This window comes from Molossus molossus, unplaced genomic scaffold (assembly GCF_014108415.1).
Source record: "Molossus molossus isolate mMolMol1 unplaced genomic scaffold, mMolMol1.p scaffold_m16_p_14, whole genome shotgun sequence".
In the NCBI taxonomy this organism is placed as follows: Eukaryota; Metazoa; Chordata; class Mammalia; order Chiroptera; family Molossidae; genus Molossus; species Molossus molossus.
Window position 1 is genome coordinate 57,551,948 of NW_023425349.1, and position 23,810 is coordinate 57,575,757.

The window sequence follows — 23,810 nt, forward strand, 5'->3', positions numbered from 1 at the left end:
GAACCAGCAAGGCCCCCGAGAGACGCTGACATGATGTGCCTTACACTTTGGATTAAATTTAATATGGACATTCAATGTTCTGCTTTGGAATGCTGTAGAAACAGTGTACATCATTACTAATAATAAACTCAGTATCAAATTCTAAAGAAACTAGAAATACTAATTCAGGAAATGATGAAAAATATTAAAAGTGAAAAACTTTGTTGATAAATGTTGTGGTGCACGATACTTTCTGTGTCAGAAGTAATTCTAGTACATCTATGGTGTTATTTCTGGAGGGAGAGAATTTAAGTGTGTGTTCTGGGACCATTCAATTTCTTTTTAGTTGAATTTTGGCTACTAACCAACTACTGTTCTGATTTTTGAAGAAGCAACCTCTTGACCAAATTGAACTCTAACGGGATTGTTACAGGTGTGTTTGTGCTGTGGAGTGCTCACAAAGGATGCCTTTACAGGTTTCAGACCAAGAGCTGATTGACCTACCAAATTATACAGGCAGACTCATCTTATTACACAAGTTTCAATAATGTCTCTGTGTGCTAAAATTCCATGATGCTACTAATAATATATTTCAGACACCTTCTTTCTTTTTTTTTTATCCTCACTTGAGGACATTTTTTTTTTTTGCATTTATCTTCAGATAGAGGAAGGAGAGAGGAAGGGAGAGAGAAACATCGATGTGAGAGAGAGACAATGAGTGGTTGCCACCCACACAACCCCAACGGGGCCAGGGACAAACTGCAACCGAGGTACATGCCCTTAGTAAGAACCAAACCCAGGACTCTCTGGTCCGCAGGCTGATGCTCTAATTGCTGAGCCAAACCGGCCAGGGTGACAGCCTCTTTCTTAAGTAATACATAAACACAGTTCTAATTATATTTCATTTCAGGGCTCAGTGCTATAATTAATGACAAAAATTTCCTTTTAAACCAGAAGGTGGTGTCAAAATTTAAGTAAGTAAAAGCTAATGTAGTTTGGCTGATGTCTTGCCTTAAATGTTCCAATGGCAATTTCGTTCCTTTCGACTCCCAAGTCCCTCTCGAAAGAGCATATAGAAGAAATAATAAAGAAGCAGAGAGCCCGGCTGGTGTGGCTCAGTGGAATGAGTGTCATCCCATAGACTGAGAGGTCTTGGTTCAGTTCCTGGTCAGGGCACATGCCCAGGTTGCAGGCTCGATCCTTAGTGGGGGGTGAGCAGGAGGCAGTCGATCGAAGTTTCTCTCTCACATCTATGTTTCTCTCTCTCTCTAAAAAATCAATGAAAACAAAAACATTAAAAAAATTTGTATCACCACCCTAAATGGAAAATCATGTTCCATAAATAGAGGATAACTATAAACATGAAGATAATAAAAGCAAGATATTTTTTATTAAAATCTAGAGACACTGATGGTCATAGAAGTTTGTCAACCTGAGACCTGCTCTCTTTATTAAAGGAGATTGGCAAGAATGAGAGAAAAGCTTTCAACAGAATTAAAAGGCTTGTAGGAGAAAGGACAGACTTTCTCATTATGTGACTCAGAGTTATCAATGCTGAGTCAGCAAACCACCTAAAATCATCTTGTCATTGGAAATACCAGTGTAGCCTAAATGCATCATTTCCTACAAAAGACAAGATTGCACAGGAGAGAAAAACACTGAATAAAGAAACTTATTACACATATTGAAAACACGTCATTCAAAAAAATATGAAAATTCTTCCCTGCCCTTTCCGACTCTGTCCAGTCTTACGACTTAAGTCCTGTCCACCCACACCCCCTTTTTGAACAAATAAATGAATTCTAAGCATAGTAAACTCCATCAGGCATCTGGCCAGCTTCTTTCCTCATCGAAAGGTCTAGTTTGAGCCTTAATCCTCCACATTTATAGAATAACCTGTGGCTTGAGCTCTAGAGACCTCCAAGATCTCCAAACCATCCATCACTTACCGAGAGTTCCCTCCTTTCCGCATGGAAAACAGCTCTCTTCATAGAGTCCCTCAAGGCCTTGTCCCAGGTGATGGGCAAGGAGGGTTGAGCCGAGTCCAGAAATTAGAAGAGTGAGATTTTGTTTAATGGAAATATAAGGTGCCAGACTCAGCCAAAAGGACCTGCTCCCTACACAGGGGCAGCCACACTTTTGAAAATTGACTCCCTGGATTGGAGACCAATTGTGGGGCAACCTTGGGATCCAGGAGCTGAATGTTGCAGGGTCACATGATGGAAGGAGCCTGGGTCACTGAGACACGGAGAGTCTCCCCTATCTAGGAACACTCAGATTGAATGAGGACAAATTGGCCCCACAGAAAATGCATAAACTGGTAAGACATAGCCAAATCTGATACTGAAATTCAGGGCTGTTAGTTAATACCTTTGCTGAGGCCCTTCAGTGCTCTGCCCCTGCCCTCACCTGGACCGAACACAGATGGGAGCTGGAGGGGTGCCCCCAGTGGAGGAAGATCCCTGTGACCTCTGCAGGCAGGATCAGGCTTCCCTGGTGCCTGAGGAAACTTGAACTCAGGTGAATGAATGAGCCTCACCTAGGGCCCTGGGTACAGAAGTCCTCTCCACAACACCCTGATACGCTCATGGGCAGAGTGGAAAATGGCATGACACGGCTTTGATCTCCTGGGTTTCCTACAGAATCAGGCCAGGACTAAAGTAGTCAGAGCTCACCCTGGCCAGTTTGGCTCAGCAGTTAGAGCATCTGCGGACCAAAGAGTTTCGGATTCGATTCTGGCCAAGGGCACGTACCTCGGTTGCAGTTTGTCCGGACCTAGTTGGGGTTGGTTGGGGTTGTGTGGGTGGCAGCCAATCGATGTGTCTTTCTCACATGGATATTTCTCTCACTCTCTCTCTCTCCCCCCCTCCCACTCTGTCTGAAGATAAATGTAAAAATATCCTCAGGTGAGGATTCAAAAAAATAATAATAAAAGATAAAGTAGTCAGAGCTCATGGCTGGTTTCCTATGGCTGCAGTTCTTGTTTTATACTTGCTCAAATGCACTGGATAAATAATACCACTTTCCATTTGCACAGGGAGCTCTGTTATATAGAATTCAGTCTTCCCTCCTCCTCTTGCCCCTCACCAGCCCTCAGGTGTTGTCTGATGCTTGATTCAGGGCCCAAGTCTCTATGGGTTTCCCTAGGAGTTTCTGATGGTAAAGAAAGTGAAGAGCAGGCAAACTTAAAGAGAGAAAAAGAGCTAGCCAAAAGATTTTCTTCCTGGGTTAGTCAGTGTGGAGTTTATACTGATTATGCAAACCAATGAACCCCCAAGTCACCTCCAGTGGAGACCAGTTCTCTGATGTTAAAAACAGAGTTTGGTAGCACTTATAAATCTGGACAGATCCATTCATCACTTGAGAATATTATAGAACTTTTCCAAAAAGGACAGAAAACAGTGAGTCCCCTAAACTTTCATTTCATGGCTCAATTTTAAGGGTTGACAGTCACTCGAAAATGCATCAAAATCACCCTATCTCAAATGACTGATGACAAAACATCATAAAATCATCTCTGAAGAATGTAGAGCAAGTTCAGAGGGAAAACATGGATGGTTTGGATAAAAGCACTAATTTTGAAGAAAGCCTAAAACTGCTCTCCCAAGAAGCTGTGAAAGTGCAAGTGTGGGAAATGAACAGAAAAAAACAAAAAACCTTGAAAACACGAATGAAAGAGGCAGAGTTTAAATGATAAAGAGAGCTCATTAAAATCTCTGAAACAGTACTGAAGGTAAGTCTGTCTGCTTTCTTTAGAAAATATTTATATGGATGATGGCGACCTGAAATCAGACAGAGAAAATTTAAAAAACACTAACACCTCCACTGTCAATTTGAAAGAATGCACTGATTCTGTTAGGTGTTTCTTTAAAAAGGCTTGAAGAAGAAAATTAAGGACCGTTTAAAAAATTAAGTGAAGAAATTTAAACTAGTAAGTCACCTACAATTCAAATGAATAGTGTCCAAACTGAACAAACATCTTTGCAGTCTGCAAGTAGTTTGAATGTGAGATTCAAAAACTTCAGCTAAACTTCAAATACTGCTTGCTGGACTACCTCAAGAACATATAATGCAAATTTGCAGAAAACCAACTGAGAGAATTTACTGCTTAAAAATCTAGAAGAAACATTGCAAAGTGTATGAAAACATTAGCTATATATATCAGAAGCATGACTCCTACAACAAGATGGCCTTGAGAAAAAGTTGGAAAGAAGCACTTCCTTTTTGAAAAGCTGGATTGTCTCCCATGAGAAAAAAGCTCAAGAAAGTTGGATGGTAGCCTGGCAGAGAGAAAGCTACTGAGCCAAGAAAAGAAAATAATCACAACAGACAAAATATTGGCTGAAGTTTAAATCCCAGCTTTTCTCAAGTAGCCCCGCTGTCCCACATGCAGCTCTGGGCAGACGCCAGGAAGTATTAAGTCACTCCCTAAATCATCAGGTCTCCAGAGGAGGACAGGTTAGCTGTGAGGACTCAGGCATCTGAGTCACCATCAGGTTCGATTCAGGTTTACAGCAGCCAACTCCTAAATATCCACAGAAGGATGTATTTTCTTTTTAAAAATAATTTTTAGATCAATCTTCTTTCAGTTTAATTGTTTTTACTTATTTGATGCTACATTTGCTCAAATTGAAGTTTGATAGAATCAATTCATAAGATAATGCTTTGAGGATCTAGATGGTTTAATAAAATTCTAGACCAGTTCATTAAATGGTCTAGAATTAGATCACATAAGCATTATATTTAAATTGAACTAAATGGTCCACTATTATGTAAGCCATAATTGAATTTTTATATGATCAGGGAGAGACATTTAAATCAATAATGGTCATTTTTATGTCCATGCTATAAACTATTAGAAGAAATCTGTAAAAACTTAGTGTTAACAATAAATTTTAGTTAAAAAACAATATAAAACAAGACCACCACCAAAACCAAAACTGAACAAAACACCACCCTCCACTAAACTGATTAGTATTTTTATTCATTTAGCACTGATTTCATAGAGTTAGGGAATATTAACACTTTGTTCATGACATTCTTTGCTCTTTAAAGGTTTCTAAAATTTTATGCAGTCAAAATAAAAGCTTTCCTTAAAAGTAATCCTTTTTGCCCTGGCCGGTCTGGCTCAGCGTTTGAAGCGTCTGCCTGAGGACCAATGAGTCATGGGTTCGATTCTCGTCAGGGGCACATACTTCAGTTTCAGTTTGTCCCTGGCCCTTGTCGGGTAGTGCGGGAGGCAACTAGTCAGTGTGGCTCTATCACATCGATGTTTCTCTCTGTCTCTCTCTTGCTCCCTCCCTCCCACTCTATCTGATAATGGGTAGAAAAATATCCTCAGGTGAGGAATTAAAAAAAAAAAAAGCAATCCTTTTTTCTGTCCTTCTCAATCTGAATACAAGCACACCTCAGAGATACTAAAGGTTCGGTTCCAGATCACTGCAATAAATAGTAGTAATTTTTTTGCTGGTGGAGGTCTTGCCTTCAATTTACTAAAAACAAACATCTGTGAAGCATGATAAAATGAGGTTATGCTTATAATTTTCTCACCTCTCTATTGCTATCATACTGCTACATAACAGGTCTTGATCCATCTAGTAACTTTCTAATTGGCCTTCCTATCTCGTCAGGTGAATGATAGCAGCCACTATTTATTATGCGGCAGGCATTGGGCTGGTTTACATAAATTAACTCATCGAATCCTCACAGCAATCCTGCAAGGTAATTTAATTATCTTTATTTTACAAGTGCTATCTTTGCACAAGAGCTTCAGCAGCTCCCCAATTACTTTCAGAATATTTTTCAGTCCTCTATCACCCAACAACCTTTTTTTTTTAAAGCATTGGTCCTCTTAATATTCCACTCATACTCAATTGCTCTGTTCCCTATATGCTTTGCTCCCTGTGCTTTTTTAAAAAATTGAGATATAATTGACATACACCATTGTATTAGTTTTAGGTGTACAACATGATTTAATGTACTGTGAACTGATTATCATAAGAAGTTTAACATTCATCACCACAGTTATAAATTTTCTTGCGACGAGAACTTTTAAGATCTACTTTCTTAGCAACTTTAAAATATATAATACAGTACTGTGAACTTCCTTGTGCTTTTCTAAGACTGAGCCTCAGCTTTCTTATTTATTAAGAAAGCATAAAAACAAAAACAAAAACCTCAAGCACCATCCTATGCATGGTAATTGATTGTTGAATAAATGAGTAAAAATACCTGGGGCAGACAACAGATTATAGCAACAATAAGGCTTCAAGCTCAGGTGATGGCAAAACAAATTCTAGAATGACTTAAAAGTAAATTGAATATCATCTCTATGTTATAGTAATGTGTAATTTTAGATAACTAAACTCCCCATCAAATTTCTTAGATCATTTTTGGAACTTGCCACCTTTTCAAGCTTTTAATATTAAAGACTTCTAAATTCATTCTCTATGTCAATGATACACTGGACCAAGTAAACATTTTCATTTATTTTAGTATATATATCATAGCCATCACTGTTTTAATCATAACATTATTGCTGTCACTGAATTAAATACACCCATAAAATTGGAGGATTGGAATGGAAGAGGAGGGGAGATCTAAACAGCCAGAATTTTATTTATATATAGAAAAAAAATTAATTTATATATAATTTTTAACTAATCAAAAAATTGATTTTTGTGTGTGTGTGTGCAAGAAAAACTATAGGAGATGAGAAAAAAGAGAGGAGTTAACACATTAGTGGAGATATATTATTTCAGCATATTTTAACTTAGCATTTAAAATGATACTGAATACAAACATACAAATGGCCTAATTCTATAGTAAGTGTAGAAACATACCCTTCTAGTACCATTGTGAAAGCCTTTCAGGTAGCATTGTGGTGACTTTTCTTCCTTTACATGAATGATTTTATAAATGGCCTTTAAAAAAATACTTAATGATAACACTGAACACAAAGAACTGAAAAATTTGACTTTGTACTCTGGCTAAGATCCCAGAAATTCACATGACTTACCACAGTGGAGGCAAAGAAAAAAGAATTTGGCTTTTGATCCTGTAAATCCATTAAGTCAGTCAAATTTCTAGTAAAAAGTGGAGCATTATCTTTGAAAAGTAAACTGGACCTTAAATAAGTAGCTACCTACATTCTCATTCACCTAATACATATATGATGTCTACTGTGTGCCAGTCGCTGGGGTGACAATGATGAAAACTACTGACAGGTCTCTTTTTAAGAAGAATGACAGGCATTACTTAAGTGCATACAAATAATTCTATTGCAATTGTGAAGGAGTCCTTCTCAATCTATGACCTCAATCTGTAACTGCAATATCATGATGTAGTTATGTATGGTAAAGAGAGGGAGTTATGTAATATGTAATGAGAACCTGTAATAGAACATTAAGTCCAAGAGAACACCTGGGAAGATCTTGAAGTGTCTCAAAATTTCTAGGACCAAAAACCAAACCAAACCAAAAAACAAAACTAGAGTACAGTAAGTAAGGAGAATAGGTTGAAATGAAGCTGGAGAGGTAAGCAGAAACTTAAAAGGCTGAAAAGTCTTTTAAGCCCTAAGGGGAAGGAGAGGAACGCTTCACTCTAAAAGGTTCTACAGTTCGCAGAGCTTTGAAGGTCATATTAGAATTCTGGATTTAGGAGTTAGAAAAGAATTAGTGGTTAATAGATTAGGTCCTTTAGCGAGATTAAAATCGGACCATAGGTAATTCAGTTAGTTTCTGGAAGTGGCTTAGAGAATTTTTTTCAGACAAAAGAGAAACAGTTTTGGGTTGTTTAAAAAGTTAAGTACACAGCCCTGGCTGGTGTGGCTCAGTTGCTTGAGTGTCATCCTGTGCTCTGAAAGGTTGCTGGTTTGAATCCCTTAAGTTAGGCCACATGCCCAGGTTGCAGGTTCAGTCCCCAGACAGGAGGGAACCAAAAAAATCTATGTTTCTCTCTCTCTAAAATCAATAAAAAATATTTTTAAAAAGTTAAGTACATAAATACATTCATTTATTTATTAAGCACCACCTACATAAATGTAATGCATTTCAACATCACCCACTTCCTCCTGAAATCCATGGTCTTTCTAAATTGACAGGGAAAGGGAAGGGTGATTGCAGAGTTGAACACAGACATGACTGGTAAAAGCACTATCTTAGAGCACAAATACAGGTTTCTGAGAGCCTTTAGCAACTTCCCAGGAATACCTTCACTATCCTCTCCACTTTGATAAGTTTCTGTGAATTTAAAATTATTTAAAAATAAAAAGTTTTTAAAAACATATCTGGGGTGTATAAACAGAGAGCAAATACATTAGCCTAAAAGATTACTCATTTTGGTTAGTGTAGAATTTGTTAAGAGAAAAAAGTTAAAATAATGATAGTAGAGTAAAATTTTATAACCGAAGTAATGTAAAATCATGGAAAAAGGATTTAAAAGCATCATGTTCAAACACTGGCTCTACCACCCACTTAGCTGGGTGACTTTGGACACATCACTTAACCTCTCAAGAGTACTGTGAAAATCAGATGAGATGTGAAAATATAGTTTGTGAACTGTAAAGCTTTGTACAACTGCTAGCTATTATTCATTCAAATTTCCCAGCCTTAATTTCTTTTCGTAAAGGACTATTTTCATTTTATATCACATATTCTTTCAATGGAACAAGAACGCACTTAAGAACGGTATTCAAACAAACAAATACAGCAACTCAGTTTATTACATGCAGATTCCTCTGCATTGTTGCTAACAGTTCACTGGTCCAAAATTACTAAAATACTTAAAAAACTATACATTATGTAAACAAAACATAAATAAGACAGCAGAGTTCTTTGTACATATAGTTTAGTACAGGTTGTTAGGAATTTAGGAATATGTACAATTTTACACCATGGACTGCATTTTCACAATGCATAAATATATATATATATATAATTTTTTTTACAGAAACAAAAATAAGATTTCACTAATGACACAGAATACCATATTGTAGATACACGCTGCAATAGTCCAAATTCAAGAAGAAACATGTCAATGCAAGTGCACAAAAGGCTAGCTTACTCCAAACTAGTCAAACTTGACTTTGTTCAATTTGTTATACAGACAGGTAAATCCTGTCTACTTTAAACAAACCACCTCTGAAAACATATACCAATGAGCGAAATGGAACAGATTTTTCCCTCCCCAAGAAAACAAAGCCTTGTTGCAAGCTAATGAAAAGATACATTTAACACACACACACACACACACACACACACACACTCTATGTATAGTATGTTTTCAACAGTATAATAAACAGTTAAAATTTATATGGGAGTCAAAACAATGCCCCATTATTTAAAAACTGGCTCGTTTAGTCTAAATTCAAGATGCAGCTGTGTCAGGCTTCTCTAAGCCAGATGCCTGTAAAGCAGGGAAGACAGAGGCAGGATTTCGACTGGCAGATACAACAATTTGAGAGAGAGACGAAGAGAGTGAAGAAACCTTAGATGCTGGAGTACTTATGGTATTCAAAATGGCTCCTTCAGGGCTAACCAACAATTTTTTGACTGATGTGTCCAAATGAAATACTGAAGTACTACTTGGCAGTGGAGGATTACTAGAGCAAATGGAAGAAACCAAAGATGTCTTAGCTAAAAGAGTACCTGGAGGAGACTTAATTACTGAAGTCAGTGACACCGTTGGTACAGGAGGTGGAACAGAAACTTTAGCAGTTGTGTTTATGATTTGTGGTGTTGTATGTACTGTGGGTAGAGAACTTGCATTCTCAAGAGAGTTTACAATTTTTGTAGAGGTTCTTAGAGATTGTTTTACAGGTTGTCCACTTAAAGAATTATTTGATGCTAGTGTGGTCTTCTGGACAGGATTTTCTACTGGTGTAGGCTGAGTGCCTTGGCCACTGTTAAGAACTAAGGGAGGTCCATATTTTGGATTAGTAGATATAAGGAGAACATGGCTGCCAGCTCCAAGACCTTGTGGTGGAACAATAAACCGGGCTCCATTAATCATGATCTGAGTACCGGGTGCCAAAGGTGTACTGGTGTTGATGACTATTTTTTGCTGAATACAAGGTTCACTGAACTGACCTCCTACCACACTAGTTACATTTGATGGTGCTGTAGAAGTGTGAATGGTAGAGCCACCTGGAGTAGAACTGTAACTGGAGGATGATTTTACTAAAGCAGGGGACATTGGCTGGCTTGGCAGAGAAGCAAAATTGGAAATATTGATTATTTTACCTGGACTTGGTGAAAGGGATGGCAATTCGGTTTGAGGTTTATTTGTGTTTATATTTGTTGGCACTGTAGCTGAAATCCCTGGTGGTTGAAATTGGACGGAAGTCCGAGATTGTCTTTTAGAAAGAGATACAGAACGTGTGGTTCCTGGTACTGTTGCCACTTGTGGAACTGTGTTGATTATTTTAGGAGATATAGTCACAGGTGTAGGCAAGGCAACATTAACAGGGATTTGCAGAGCTGATGTCAGACATTTAGGAGACACTGTTGGTTGTGTAGTTGAAATCAGAACAGATGACGCAAGATGTCCTGTTTTTACAGTTGATATAGCCACAGTGTTTCCGAGATTTGATGTGCAAAGTCTATTTGACAAAATGGGCATAATTCTTGAAGAGGTATCATTTCCGCTGACTAAAACAGGAGGTCGTGTCCCAACTGAAGAAGAGGTTGAGGTCACTGAAAGAGAACCTAAAGATACATTTGCTCCTGTTACTGAAAACATGTTTACTGCTCTTGCTGCAGAAACTACTGATTCATTAACGGGAGTAATATTTTGACTCACAAAATTTGAGCTTACTGGAATTGAATTACCACTTGTTGACAATGGCAAACCATAGCCCTTGGTACTTTTTTCTTCTCCTTTTGGGGTTACATTTTGCAATATGTTAATAGATGGTATAGCTGGCACACTGCCTGAAGTATTTACAATGGCTTGACCTATGTTTAGTCCAATTTTCACATCTTTTATCTGAGACACAGTTGGTGATGAGTTTACTTTTACTGGTGCTCCCACTGTAGATGGAATTAGTACTATCTGGGGCTGCTCTGGAGTCTTACCATATGTTTTATGCAAGGGGGCAGGGAGAGTCTGTTTTAATGGTTCTGCCACAATAGTTGAAGTGCCACTGGAAATTGGAGCATTAATAAAAACTAATTTCTGGGCAGAAACACCTGTAGGTGTTGGTGCAGGTGTCACATTAATTGTAGTTCCACTGCCAGAAGAAAGAACAGATGGAGCTGACACCAGCATAACTTTCTGAACTGCAGTCCCACTGATCACATCTCCATTTGTTGCTACTGTTGCTTCTGATCTTGTGACAGGGTAACTTTTTGTGATATAATCTGCTTGTTGCTGTTTAGTTGGAGTATGGATAACATTTGCATTGGTTTGTCCAAAATTTCCTGTTGACAGGCTAATTACATTTACTGAACTATTTGCTGTTGATGCTTGCAGAGTACTAGAAGAAATAGAAGACTTTAATGGAGAAGAGGGTATGTGTGAAGTCTTATCTACCATGTGGCCCAAATTACCACAAGGTTGGCCTAAAGTAAGTTTTAGATTTTTCCCCACAGATGGATTAAAGCCAGCTGGAATGGAAACAGAAGTTGGTATCTGGCCAAAAGGTGGGAGACTAGATGTAGTAGTCATTCCAGCTACTGGTGAAAAAGCAGAGGATGATAAAGTTGTTGATTTTGGCACCAGAAATGCCTGAAGCTGAGGAGCAAAAGTGAAAACTGAACTTGAAGATAAACTGTTGGGTGAATTTTGATCTGTATTTGTCTGTACTTTTACAACTCCAGTGTTCCCACCTCGTGTCCTAACGAGAATTGACTGTGAATCCCTTATACACACAGTTTTCAATTCTTGCTTTGCTTCAGAAGAATCAGAAATTTGTTGTGCAAAACAGTTGAGGGAGCTATCAGGATTTGTAGATCCACTTAGTGTTGTTGCTGATAACAGAGGCTGAACTGATGAAGAAATGGTGGGTGAAGCAATGGGCTGGGGGAATGTGGCTGCTGAAACTGCATTCTTGACTTTTCCCATCTCACTCTGGCTATTTTTAACTGATGGTGTCAATAAATTACTTATGGAGGTTACAGGTGACAAAGGCTGTAGTCTAGTACTACTCACATTTGACAAAGGTGTAATTGTCTTACTGAAAACTGCATTGGATAGATGGGTAGAAGACATAGCTCCTGTTGATTTGACAAGAACTTTTGCTGAAGAAGAGTTTACATTTGCTGTCTGCTGGAAAGATAAACAATGTTGTTCTGTGCCTTTTTGTTGAAGTGGTGGTATTTCTTTTGCAACTGCTCTGCCTTCCTTGTGCTGAATCACAAAATTCTTAGGCAGAATGAGAACTTGCTGCATAATTTTTTCTCCTGTTTTAGGATCCAGCACAGGTTGCATCTGAATCTTTACAGAGCTGTTATGAAGATCTATGGGCAACCACTGGCCACAGGGCATTTTGTATACCATCTGTAAAGGACCTTTTGTACTGGTGTGGCAGGTCAATGCTGGCTTTATGGAGCTTGCTTCTGGAGGAGATACAATGGGCTTTTCCACAGCATAAGTACTACCTGTAGAAGGGGGCAGTTGATTTGTTAAGGTCACTTTGTTCCCAATATTCTTTGCAAGCAAGGCCTGAATAGGTTTGGTCCCTTTCTGGAAAGTAGACACTGGTGTTGAATCCACTGAGGCAAATGACTCTGGAAACAGTGGCTCTGTATGGTTTGATTCATTCAAATAGTCAATCTGTATATCATCTTCTGCATTCTCAACTGTTGTCTCATTTGTGCTTAACTTTGCTTTCTTCCTTGGAGAAAGCTCTTTTGTGCTATCATCCAGATGACTAGTTTGTTTGGACTGTCGCTTAAGTGTTTTAGGCAGTGTCTTCAGTACATCTTTAGAAGGCAATTCCTTTTTTAACAACTTGCTTCTGGCCATAGGAAAATCTATTTCTGACAATTTCATATCATCTGAAAATTTTAAAACAAGCATTTTGTTCATATAAATAGCAAATGAATAATAATAATTATTATTTTTAAAAGTTGATCTGAACTGACAATTTATTAAGAAATCTATAGGGTGATTCAGTCTAAGCACCACTGATAGAAATAAAGGTAAGATGACCTTTGACATGGTAATCTTGATATCATAAACATTTCCAAAAACATTATTAATGAGAAAATTATTTTTGGTCAACTTCTGCTAATTCTGCTGACCATATAAATGCAAAAGGAAATTGTACATCTTTTAAAGAGATCAAGCCAGCAATTAGGGCTAAGAATTTAGATTTGGAAAGGAATTTATTCTAATTCTCTTCTTCATAGGAAAATCTTAATATCAAAGAGAGATAGTTATCCATCTAATCTATTTTTAGAGACTCTAAAGAATGAAAAGTGTCCAGCTTTTACTGGTGTTTAATTATTCCTACAGTAAAAAATGTATGTCCATATCTGGTCAAACTGGGTTGACAAGAAGTAATTCCTTTTTAATTTACAAAGACATAACACACAACTGGTTAATTCATTTCTAACCACAAATTTTCACACTAACCCTCTTATATAACTAACGAAAGTTATTTAACTAGATTTACAGAATAATATAATCTGATGAGTTGAAATGAATTACAGATAATCTAATCCAGCCTCCTTATTAGAATGATGTCCACTCTGGTCTCATTAGGCCATCAACCTTGGTCATTCCTCATAAAAAAAAAAAAACCTTCACAGTATTAGGGACTTGCCAAGTTCCATTTAAAGCAAATATCAGAAACAGTGCTGCAAAAACAGGGATAAGAAGAGCATGAATCTATTTCAAAGGAATTGCAGCTCAAGGATGTGTGGTCTATAATAAGCAATGAAACCTACAGTTTCGAGTCAGGCATTGGCTCCAGAACTCCTAGAAATGTAATGACGACTTCAAAGAATCTTTTATAAGGATATAGTACACCTTCAAAACATCAGATTTCCCCAATCAATATACTTCATTAATCAGATTATTATTTTTATCTCCATAAAATATATTAAAATTTCTCTTTGTGGTAGTGTTGTTTTAAAGAAAAAAGTTATGCCTACCTGAATCAAAGTGATCTTTCTCCAGGATATCTAGAGGTTCTGTTGAGTCTACAGACTTACTGATTTCCACTTTAGGAGATTCCTTTCCAGGATCTCCTTCACTTTCTTCAGCAGTCCATAGTTCTCTAGTAAATTTATCATGATCAGGATGTCTTCTGAAATCATCATAGTCTTTCTTTAGGCGGCTCCTGAAATACAATGTGTGACATAACAAAAAAAGTATACATGCTTAATTCAGTTTTGCCAATGATTATTGTTCAAGAAGACAAAACCCAAGGTGTAGGCATAAGAAATTGAGAAGATTTTATCTGCAATTTCAGAATAAAGTGTTTGAACATTCCACCTGTCTTTCTAAACACTGTTGTTAGGTAATTTTTTTCTAAGTACACTGAGTTTAGATAGTCTTATAATTACTGATTATAATAGTTAAAAATGTCATTAAAGAAAGTTAATCAAGAAGTTTTAAGAAACAGTACCTATCTACAGAGATTAACAAACAAACAAAAATCCATTATTTAATTCTGAGAGTGATTATTTCTAAATCTTTGGGTCTCCCTAGAAATAATTCTTAATTAAGCACAGGAAAACAAAGCAGAAAGGTGATCTTCCAGAGACCCTTTTCACATAAAAACATAGCTATATTTCTATGAAACTATGGAGAAATGAAAACATTTCCAAATTATTATATAGTATTTTATAGATCCTTCTATATTCCTTTTACTTCCACCTGAGTTTCTCTTTTCTACTCCTAACCTTTATACTTTATTTTTTGTTAGTTAAAGAAAAATATCTGAGCATACATATTCTCCAATTTATTTTTGCATACTGAAATTTAAGCCTCACTTTTGTCACTGAACAGCTATAAGACTTTGGGCAAGTACCTTAAACTTTCTAAGCATCAGTTTGCTTCTTTGTACAATAGGGATAATAGTGGCACATAAATATTCAACAAATGTTAGTTAATAATTACTCTCAATTTATTTGCTTTAAATTAATGCTTATGGGTTTTATGAAGTAGATAAAGGCTATAAGATACCAGAATGGGTTACTAAAGGATAACTATAAAATTAATTTCCTTTTAGAAATATCTACATGGGACTCATAATTTCCTTCTCAGTTTTCTTCTTAGTCTCAGCTGGTGACTTTGCTTCTTATTGCAGGGAAACTGTAAGCAACCAGACAAGAACTTTCACATGCTCATACCTCATCTGCAGCTTAAGACCTTCATTTGTACTCATATTTTCTGTCTTCTTATATAAGGAAACCTCTCCACTTAAGCATCCTCTCTCACCTCTTCAAGAGTATTATTCTACTAAATGTCCCTTCCTTTGCCTGAGTCCATTTTTGCCTCTGCATTAGATAATTTCCACCGGTATACAACCATGTTATTTCTCTCATTAAAACAACCACCGCCACCCAAAATCCAAAACAAAATAATACCTCTCTTGATTCCAATTTGTCCTTCCAGGTACTGTCCTATTTCTCTGCTCCACTTTATAGCAAAACTCAAATTCCTCTCCCCTAATTCTCGTAAATAAACTCCTAACTTTTACTCACTTCTCTACCAACACAGCTCATCAAGGTCATCAATGATCTCCATGTTGCCAAAATTCGGTAATGAATCTTCAATCCTCATATTCCTCAATCTATCATAAGCAGTCCTCACCAACATTTTCTTTATCTGGTTCCCAAGACACCACTCTTTCTCTTGGTTTTCCTCCTATCTTACTGAACACTTCCCTTCTCTTCTGCTGAATACTACTCATCTCCACCATCTCTAAATATTGGAATGCCATAGAATCCAGTGTATCTTCTTATCTATGCTCACATAATAGGTGATTCCTACAAGTTTCATAGCTTAAATATAATCTATATACTGACAACTCCCAAACTTAAATTTGGTTTACTCCCTGAGACTAGAACTTATACTAAACAGCTGATTTAATAACTCCAATTAGATGTCTTAAAAGCATATCAAACTTAATATGTTGAAATTCAAACTCTGAATCCTTTTCTTCCCCTGCCCCCAAACCTGTGACTCCTTCAGTTTCCCCTATCTTAGCTAATGGCAATTCCATATTCCAGTTGTTTAGACCAAAAAGACTGGGCACCATTATTTTACTCTCATTTTATTCTGACATTCCATATGCAATCTTTAAGCAAATTCTACCAATCCTGCCCTGAATGGTGTGGCTCAGTTGGTTGGGGCATTGTCCTGTGCTCCAAAGGGTCATGAGTTCGATACCCTGTCAGGGCACATTGGGGAGGCAACTAATTAATGTTTCTCTCTCACATCCACGTTTCTCTTTCTCTCCCTCTCCCTTCATCTCTCTGTAGAAAAAAAAAACAGAAACATAATCTTCATAAAGACTAAAAAAAAAAAATTCTACCAATTCTACCTTCAAAATATATCCAGAATCCAACCACTCCTTGCCTTCAACACTGCTACTATCCTGGTCCAAGCCATCAACATTTCTTTTGCCTGCATTACTGTTGTAGTGTAATAGATTTCCCTCCTTTCATCTTTGTCCATCTACACACTAATCTCAACACAGTAGGCAGAGTGAGTTTAAACATTAAGTTTTAAAGCACATGTCCTGCCTCTGCTTAAAACCCTCCAATGGCTTCTCATTTCAGTCAGAATTTTTAAAAACCAAAGTCCTTAAAGGCCTACATGACCTGGCTACCTTTCCCTATACTTATCTCACTCTTGATTCTTACCACTTTCCTCCTCACTTACTCTGGTTACACCTGCTCCTTTGCATTTCCTCTAAATGCCAAACATGCTTCTAACACCTTAGGGGTTCTGCATCTTATTTTTCCTCAGATATCCACATGGCTTTCTCCCTCATTTCCTTTAGCTGTCTGTTCAAACATCAACTTATCAGGGAATTTCTCTGACAATCTGGTAAAAGAGCAATCATCACCTCGTTCAAACCAGGTATTTTTAGCCCCCTTACCCTGCTTTATTTTTCTTCATAGCACTTATCAACATCTGACATTTGAGTTTGTCCCTTTATTCTATCAGAATATAAGCCATAGCCCTGGCTGGTTTGGCTCAATGGTTAGAACGTCAACCCACAGACTGAAGGGTCACAGGTTCGATCCTCACCTGGGACAGGGTTGTGTGAGAGGCAACCAATCAATGTGTCTCTCTCACATCATTGTTTCTCTCTCTCTCTCTCTCTCTCTCTTTCCCTCCCTTCCTTCAACTCTATCTAAAAATTAATGGAAAAAATATCCTTGGGGCCGGATTAACAACAAAAAAGAATATAAGCCACAGATGAAGCTAGAAATCAATAACAAAAGGAAAACTAGAAAATTTACAAATATGTGAAAATTAAACAATACTATTAAACAACCAATAGATAAAAGAAATCTTAAGAGAAAATGAAAACTACTTACAGATGAATGAAAATAAAAACAACATATCAAAACTATGGAATATAATGAAAGCAGTGCTAAGGGGAAAATTTAAAACTATAAACTCTTATGTTAGAAAACAATAAAGATCTCAAATCAACCACTTAATTTTATAACTTAAGAAACTAGAAAAAGAAGAACAAACTAAACCCAAAGCTAGCAGAAAGAAAATAATAAAGATTAAATAAAATACAGAGTAGAAAAGTAGAAAAAAAATCAATGAAACCAAAAGTTAGTTTTTTGAAGGATCAACAAAACTGACAAACCTTTAGTTAGATGGACTAAGAAAAAAAAAGAGAACTCAAATTACTAAAATCAGAAATGAAGGTGGGGCCATTTGTACCATTTCTAAAAGAACTATTAAGAGTACTATGAACGACTGTATGCCAATAAACTGGATAACCTAGATGAAATGGACAAATTCACAGAAACACAACACCTACCAAAACTAAATCATGCAGAAATAGAAAATCTGACTAGATCTATAACTAGTGAAGATCGTATAAATAAAACAAAAATATCTCTTGGAAAAAAAGTCCTAGACCTGATTGCTTTGCTAGTGAATTTTATCAAACATATAAGAAAAACTGATACCTATCCTTTCCAAACTTTTCCAAAAAACTTAAAAAGATAAAACAGTTCTTAACTCATTCTTTGAGGGTAGCATTATCCTGATGCCAAATCCTGATAAAGACACTACAGAAAAAGAAAACTGCAGATTACTATCTCTTAAAAACATTAATGCACGCCTGGCCACTTTGGCTTAGTGGTTAGAGTATTGGCACGCAGACCAGAGAGTCCTGGGTTTGGTTTCTGCTAAGGGCACGTACCTCGGTTGCAGTTTGGCCCCGGCCGTGGTTGAGGTTGTGTGGGTGGCAACCACTCGATGTGTCTCTCTCACACCGATGTTTCTCTCTCTCTCTAAAAAATAAAAATAAACAAAACAAAACAAAACATTAATGCAAAAATTCTCAACAAAATACAAGCAAATCAAGTTCAGCAACATACTAAAAGAATTATACACCATGACCAAATGGGACTTACTCCTGAAATGCAACATACCAAAACTGATTGATGTAATATATCACATTAATAGAATGAAAAAAAGAAACAGCATGATCATTACATTGTTGCAGAAAAAGCATTTGATAAAAGTCAACATTCTTTCATAATAAAAACATTCAACAAATGAGAAACACAAGAAAACTACCTCAACATAAAAAAAAGCTATATATAAAAAACCCACAGCGAATATCACATTCAAGGGTAAAAGACTGAAAACATTTCCTGCAAGCACAGAAAAAAGACGAGGATGCTTGCCTTGGCTATTTCTGTTGAACATAGTACTAGAAGTTCTAGCCAGAGCAACTAGGCAAGAAATAGAAACAAAGGCATCCAAATTGGAAAGAAAGAAGTAAAATTATCTTTGGTCACAAATATGATATGTAAAAAACACTAGCAGTCTACAAAAAAAAAAAAAAAAAAAAAAGAATAAATTCAATAAAATAGCAAGATATTAAGTCAACACACAACAATCAGTTGCATTTCTACAGATTGACAATGATCAATGTGAAAAGGAAATTAAGATTTATACAACGAAAACTTAAAAAAAGGCAATAGAAAACAAATTGAAGAAAATATAAATTTAGAACGAGAACAAATACTCCAAAAGTTTATATGGAATCAAAAGAGATCCTGAATAGCCAAAGCAGTTTTGAAAAAAGAAAAAAATAGTAGGGATCACAATACCAGATATCAGATTATGTTACAAAGCCACTGTAATCAAAACAGCCTGGTACTGGCACAAGACCAGGCAGATAGATCAATGGAACAGAAAAGAGAACCCAGAAATTGATCCAAGACAATATGCTCAATTAATATTTGACAAAGGTGGCAAGAGCATACATTGGAGTCAAGACAGCCTCTTCAATAAATGGTATTGGGAAAATTGGACAGCTACATGCAAAAAAATGAAACTCGACCATCAACTTACACCATACATAAGAATAAACTCAAAATGAATAGAAGACTTAATTGTGACTCGTGAATCCATAAAAATCCTAAAAGAAAATGTGGGCAACAAAATTTCAGACGTATGCAGCAGAATTTTCACTGATATATCACCTAAGGCAACAGAAACAAAGGAAAAATTGAACACATGGGACTACATCAAGCTAAAAAGCTTCTGCACAGCAAAAGAAACATCTATCAAAATGGAAATGGAATCCACTATATGGGAGAACATAACTGCCAATGATACATCAGATAGGATTAATTTCCAAAATATATAGAGTACTCATACAACTCAACAAAAGGAAGATAAAGAACTCAATTAAAAAATGGGCAGAGGACCTAAAGAGACACCTATCCAAACAGGACATACAAATGGCTGAGAGACATATGAAAAAATGCTCAGTGTCACTAATCATCAGAGAGATGCAAATTAAAACAACAATGAGGTATCACCTCACACCTGTCAGAATGGTTGCCATCAACAAATCTTCAAACAACAAGTGCTGGCGAGAAAAGGGACTCTAGTACACTGATGTGGGAATGCAGACTGGTGCAGCCACTATGGTGTTACCTCAAAAAATTAAAAATTGAACTGCCATTTGACCCAATGATTCCACTTCTAGGAATATACCCTAAGAAACCTGAAATACCAATCAGAAAGAATATATGTACCCCTATGTTCATAGAAGCACTATTTACAATAGCTAAGATCTATCTGGAAATAGCCCAAGTGTCCATCAATAAATAAGTGGATAAAAAAGCTGTGGTACATGTACACAATGGAATACTACGCAGCTGTAAGAAAGAAAGATCTCGCCCTGGCTGGTTTGGCTCAGAGGCTGGAGTGTTGGCCTGCAGACCATAGAGTCCTGGGTTCGGTTCCTGCTAGGGGGAAAGAAGAAAGAAAGAAAGAAAGAAAAGAAAGAAAAGAAAGAAAAGAAAAGAAAAGAAAGAAAGAAAGAAAGAAAGAAAGAAAGAAAGAAAGAAAGAAAGAAAGAAAGAAAGAAAGAAAGAAAGATCTCTTATCTTCTGAGATGACATGGAGGGACCCGGAGAGTATTATCCTAAGCGAAACAAGCCAAGCAGAGAAAGACAACTATCACACGATCTCACTTATTTGTGGAATATAATGAACAAAACAAACTGATGAACAAAATAGACCCAGAGACATAGAAGTAGGGTACAGACTGACAAGCCTCAGAAGAGGGGGTGGGAGAGAAGGGAAGAGATAAACCACAGAACTTATACATGTATGTATGCACAACCGAAGGACATAGACAACAAAGCTGGGGATGGAGTGGTGTGGGGGGGATTGGGAGGAGGGTGTCAATGGGGGCAAAAGGAAAAACATCTGCAACAAAACTAGATTAATAAAAATAATTTAAAAAAAGAAAATATAAATAAATGGAAACATATTCATGGACTGGAAGATTTTATATATATATATATTTTTTTATCCTCACCAGAGGACATTTTCCCATTTTTGTTCAGATTGAGTGGGAGAAAGAGAGAGGAAGAGACCGAGAGAGAGAAAAACATTGACGTGAAAGGGACACATCGAGTGACTGCCTTCTGCACGACCTTAACCATGGCTGGGGACAAACTGCAACTGAGGTACGTGCCCTTATCAGGAACTGAACCTGGGACTCTCTGGTCCACAAACCAACGCTCTAATGGCTAAGCCAAACAAGCCAGGGCTATGTTGATTATTATTATAATTATTTTTAACCCTCATCTGAGGATATGTTTTTATTGATTTTAAAGACAGAGGAAGAGAGTGAGTGAAAAAAGAATTGATGCGAGAGAGAAACATCAACTGGTTGCCTCCTGAATGCACTCTGATCAGTGATCGAACCTGCAACCTAGGTATGTGTCCTGATGGGAACTGAACCTGCAATCTTTTGGTGTATGGGATGACACTCCAACTGACTGAGTCACCCAGTCAGGGCCCCTTTGCCCATTTTTAAATTGGATTCTTTTCTTTTTTTGGTGTGTATTGAGTTGTATGAGTTCTTTATAATTTTGAATATTAATCCCTTATTAGATGTATCATTGATGAATATTTTCTTCCATTCAGGAGGTTGTCTTTTTGTTTTGCTGATGGTTTCCTTTGCTGCACAAGACATTTTTAATTTGATGTGGTCCCGTTTGTTTATTTTTCTTTTGTTTCCCTTGCATGAGGAGGTGTATCAGGAAAAAAAAATACTGATAAGAGAAATGTCAGAGATTTTACTGCCTATGTTTTCTTCTACGAGTTTTATGGTTTCAAGTCTTACATTTAAGTCTTTAACCCATTTTGACTTTATTCTTATATATGGTGCAAGAAGTTGAAGCAGTTTCATTTCTTTTTTGCGTGCATCTGTCCAATTTTCCAAACACTTTTTATTGAATAGACTATCTTTACCTCATTATATGCTCTTGCCTCCTTTGTGAAATGTTTATGCATGGATTTATTTCTCAGCTCTCTATTCTGTTCCATTGATCAATATGTCTACTTTTATGCCAGTGCCATACTGTTTTGATTACTACAGCTTTGTAATCTAGTTTGATATCAGGTAGTGTGATAACATCCAACTTTTTGTCTCATAAGATTGCTGTGGCTATTCAGGGTCTTTTGTGGTTTCATATAAATTTTGGGATTACTTGTTCTAGTTCTGTCAAATATATCATAAGTATTCTGATAGGAATTATAATGAATCTACTGACTGCTTTGAGGAGTATGGACATTTTAATGATGTTACTTCTTCCCATTCATGAATAAACTATATGCTTCCTTTTTTTTTTTAAATCCTCACCAGATATATTTTTCTATTTATCATCAGATAGAGTGGGAGGGAGGAAGAGAGGGAGAAAGAGAAACATCAATGTGAGAGAGACATATCGACTGGTTGCCTCCCGTATGATCCAACCGGGGCTGGGGATGAACCACAACCAAGGTATGTGCTCCTGACCAGAATCAAACCTGCAACTCATTGGTCTGCAGGCCAACGCTCTAACTGCTGAGTCAAACCAGCCAGGGCCCATTTTTTTTTGTATCTTCTTCAATTTCTTTCCTTACTATCTTATCATTTTCTGAGTATCAGTCTTTTACTTCCTTGGTTAAAATTTTTCTAGGCATTTATTTTTTTGATGCAACTGTAAATGAGATTGTTTTCTTAGTTTCCATTTCTGACAGTTCATTACTGGTGTATTAAAATGCAACCAATTTATGAATATTTACAGTGATACCTCGGTTCTTGAACATAATTCGTTCCAGGAGGACGGTCGAGAACCGAATTGTTCGAGAACCGAAGCAATGAAACCAATAGGAAAGCGTGACTCCACAAAGCGTGACTCTCTCTCTGCACTCACACTGATGACGCAAGCAAGGTGCGCTGGGCCGAATGAACGCCATTCGGCTCATCTCGGAAGTTCGGGTTCCAAATATTTGTTCGGATTCCAAGACAAAAGTTTCTCGAATCTCCATTTGGTCGAAAACCGAGGCGTTCGAGAACCGAGGTATCACTGTATTTTGTATTCTACTACTTTACTGAATTCACTTATCAGTTCTAGTGTATTTTTAGTGGAATCTTTTGGGTTCCCTACATACAGTATCATGCCATCTGTAAATAACGACAGTTTTACTTCTTCCTTTCCAATATGGATGCTTTTGATTTTCTTCCTCTTATCTAACTGCTGTGGCTAAGACTTCCAGTATTACGTTAAATAAGAGTGGTGAAAGTGGACATCCCTGATTTTAAGAAAAACAGTTTTTCCCCACTGAGTATGATACTGACTACAGGTTTGTCATACATGGCCTGTATTATGTTGAAATATGTTCCCTCTATTCCCGCTGTGCTGAGAGATTTTATTATAAATGGGTACAGGATCTTGTAAAATGCTTCTTCTGCATCCATTGATATGATCATATGACTTCTATCCATTTTGTTTATTTGGTGTGTCACATTAACTGATTTGCAGATATTGTACCAACCTAGCAACCCAGGAAGAAATCCCACTTGATCATGGCGTATGATCTTTTTAATGTATTGCTGAATTCGGATCGCTAATATTTTGTTGAGCATTTTTCATCTATGTCCATCAGAGATATTGGCCTATAATTTTCATTCTTTGTAGTGGAAAGACTTAATATTGAAAGATGTCAATACTACCCAAATTAATTTATATATTCAATTCAATCCCTATCAAAATCCCAATGGTGTTTGCTGCAGAAATAGAAAGCCCATCTTAAAATTCATATAGAAACTCAAGGGACCCCAAATAGCCAAAGCAATCTTAGAAAAACAAAAACAAAAC

General features: G+C 36.8%; 1 protein-coding gene across 12 annotated transcripts in view; it reads right to left on the minus strand.

Moving 5' to 3' along the window:
* Window positions 1-8,683: 8,683 nt before the first annotated feature.
* KIAA2026 (KIAA2026 ortholog) overlaps window positions 8,684-23,810 on the minus strand; it is a 114,922-nt gene continuing 99,795 nt past the window's right edge. For all 12 annotated transcript variants that reach the window (XM_036260593.1, XM_036260592.1, XM_036260602.1 and 9 more), the window contains 2 exons: window positions 14,079-14,266; window positions 8,684-12,977 (listed from right to left, as the gene is read on the minus strand). In XM_036260593.1, coding sequence (XP_036116486.1) covers window positions 9,346-12,977; window positions 14,079-14,266 — 3,820 coding nt within the window. In that variant the 3' untranslated portion in view covers window positions 8,684-9,345. The remainder of the gene's footprint in view (window positions 12,978-14,078; window positions 14,267-23,810) is intronic.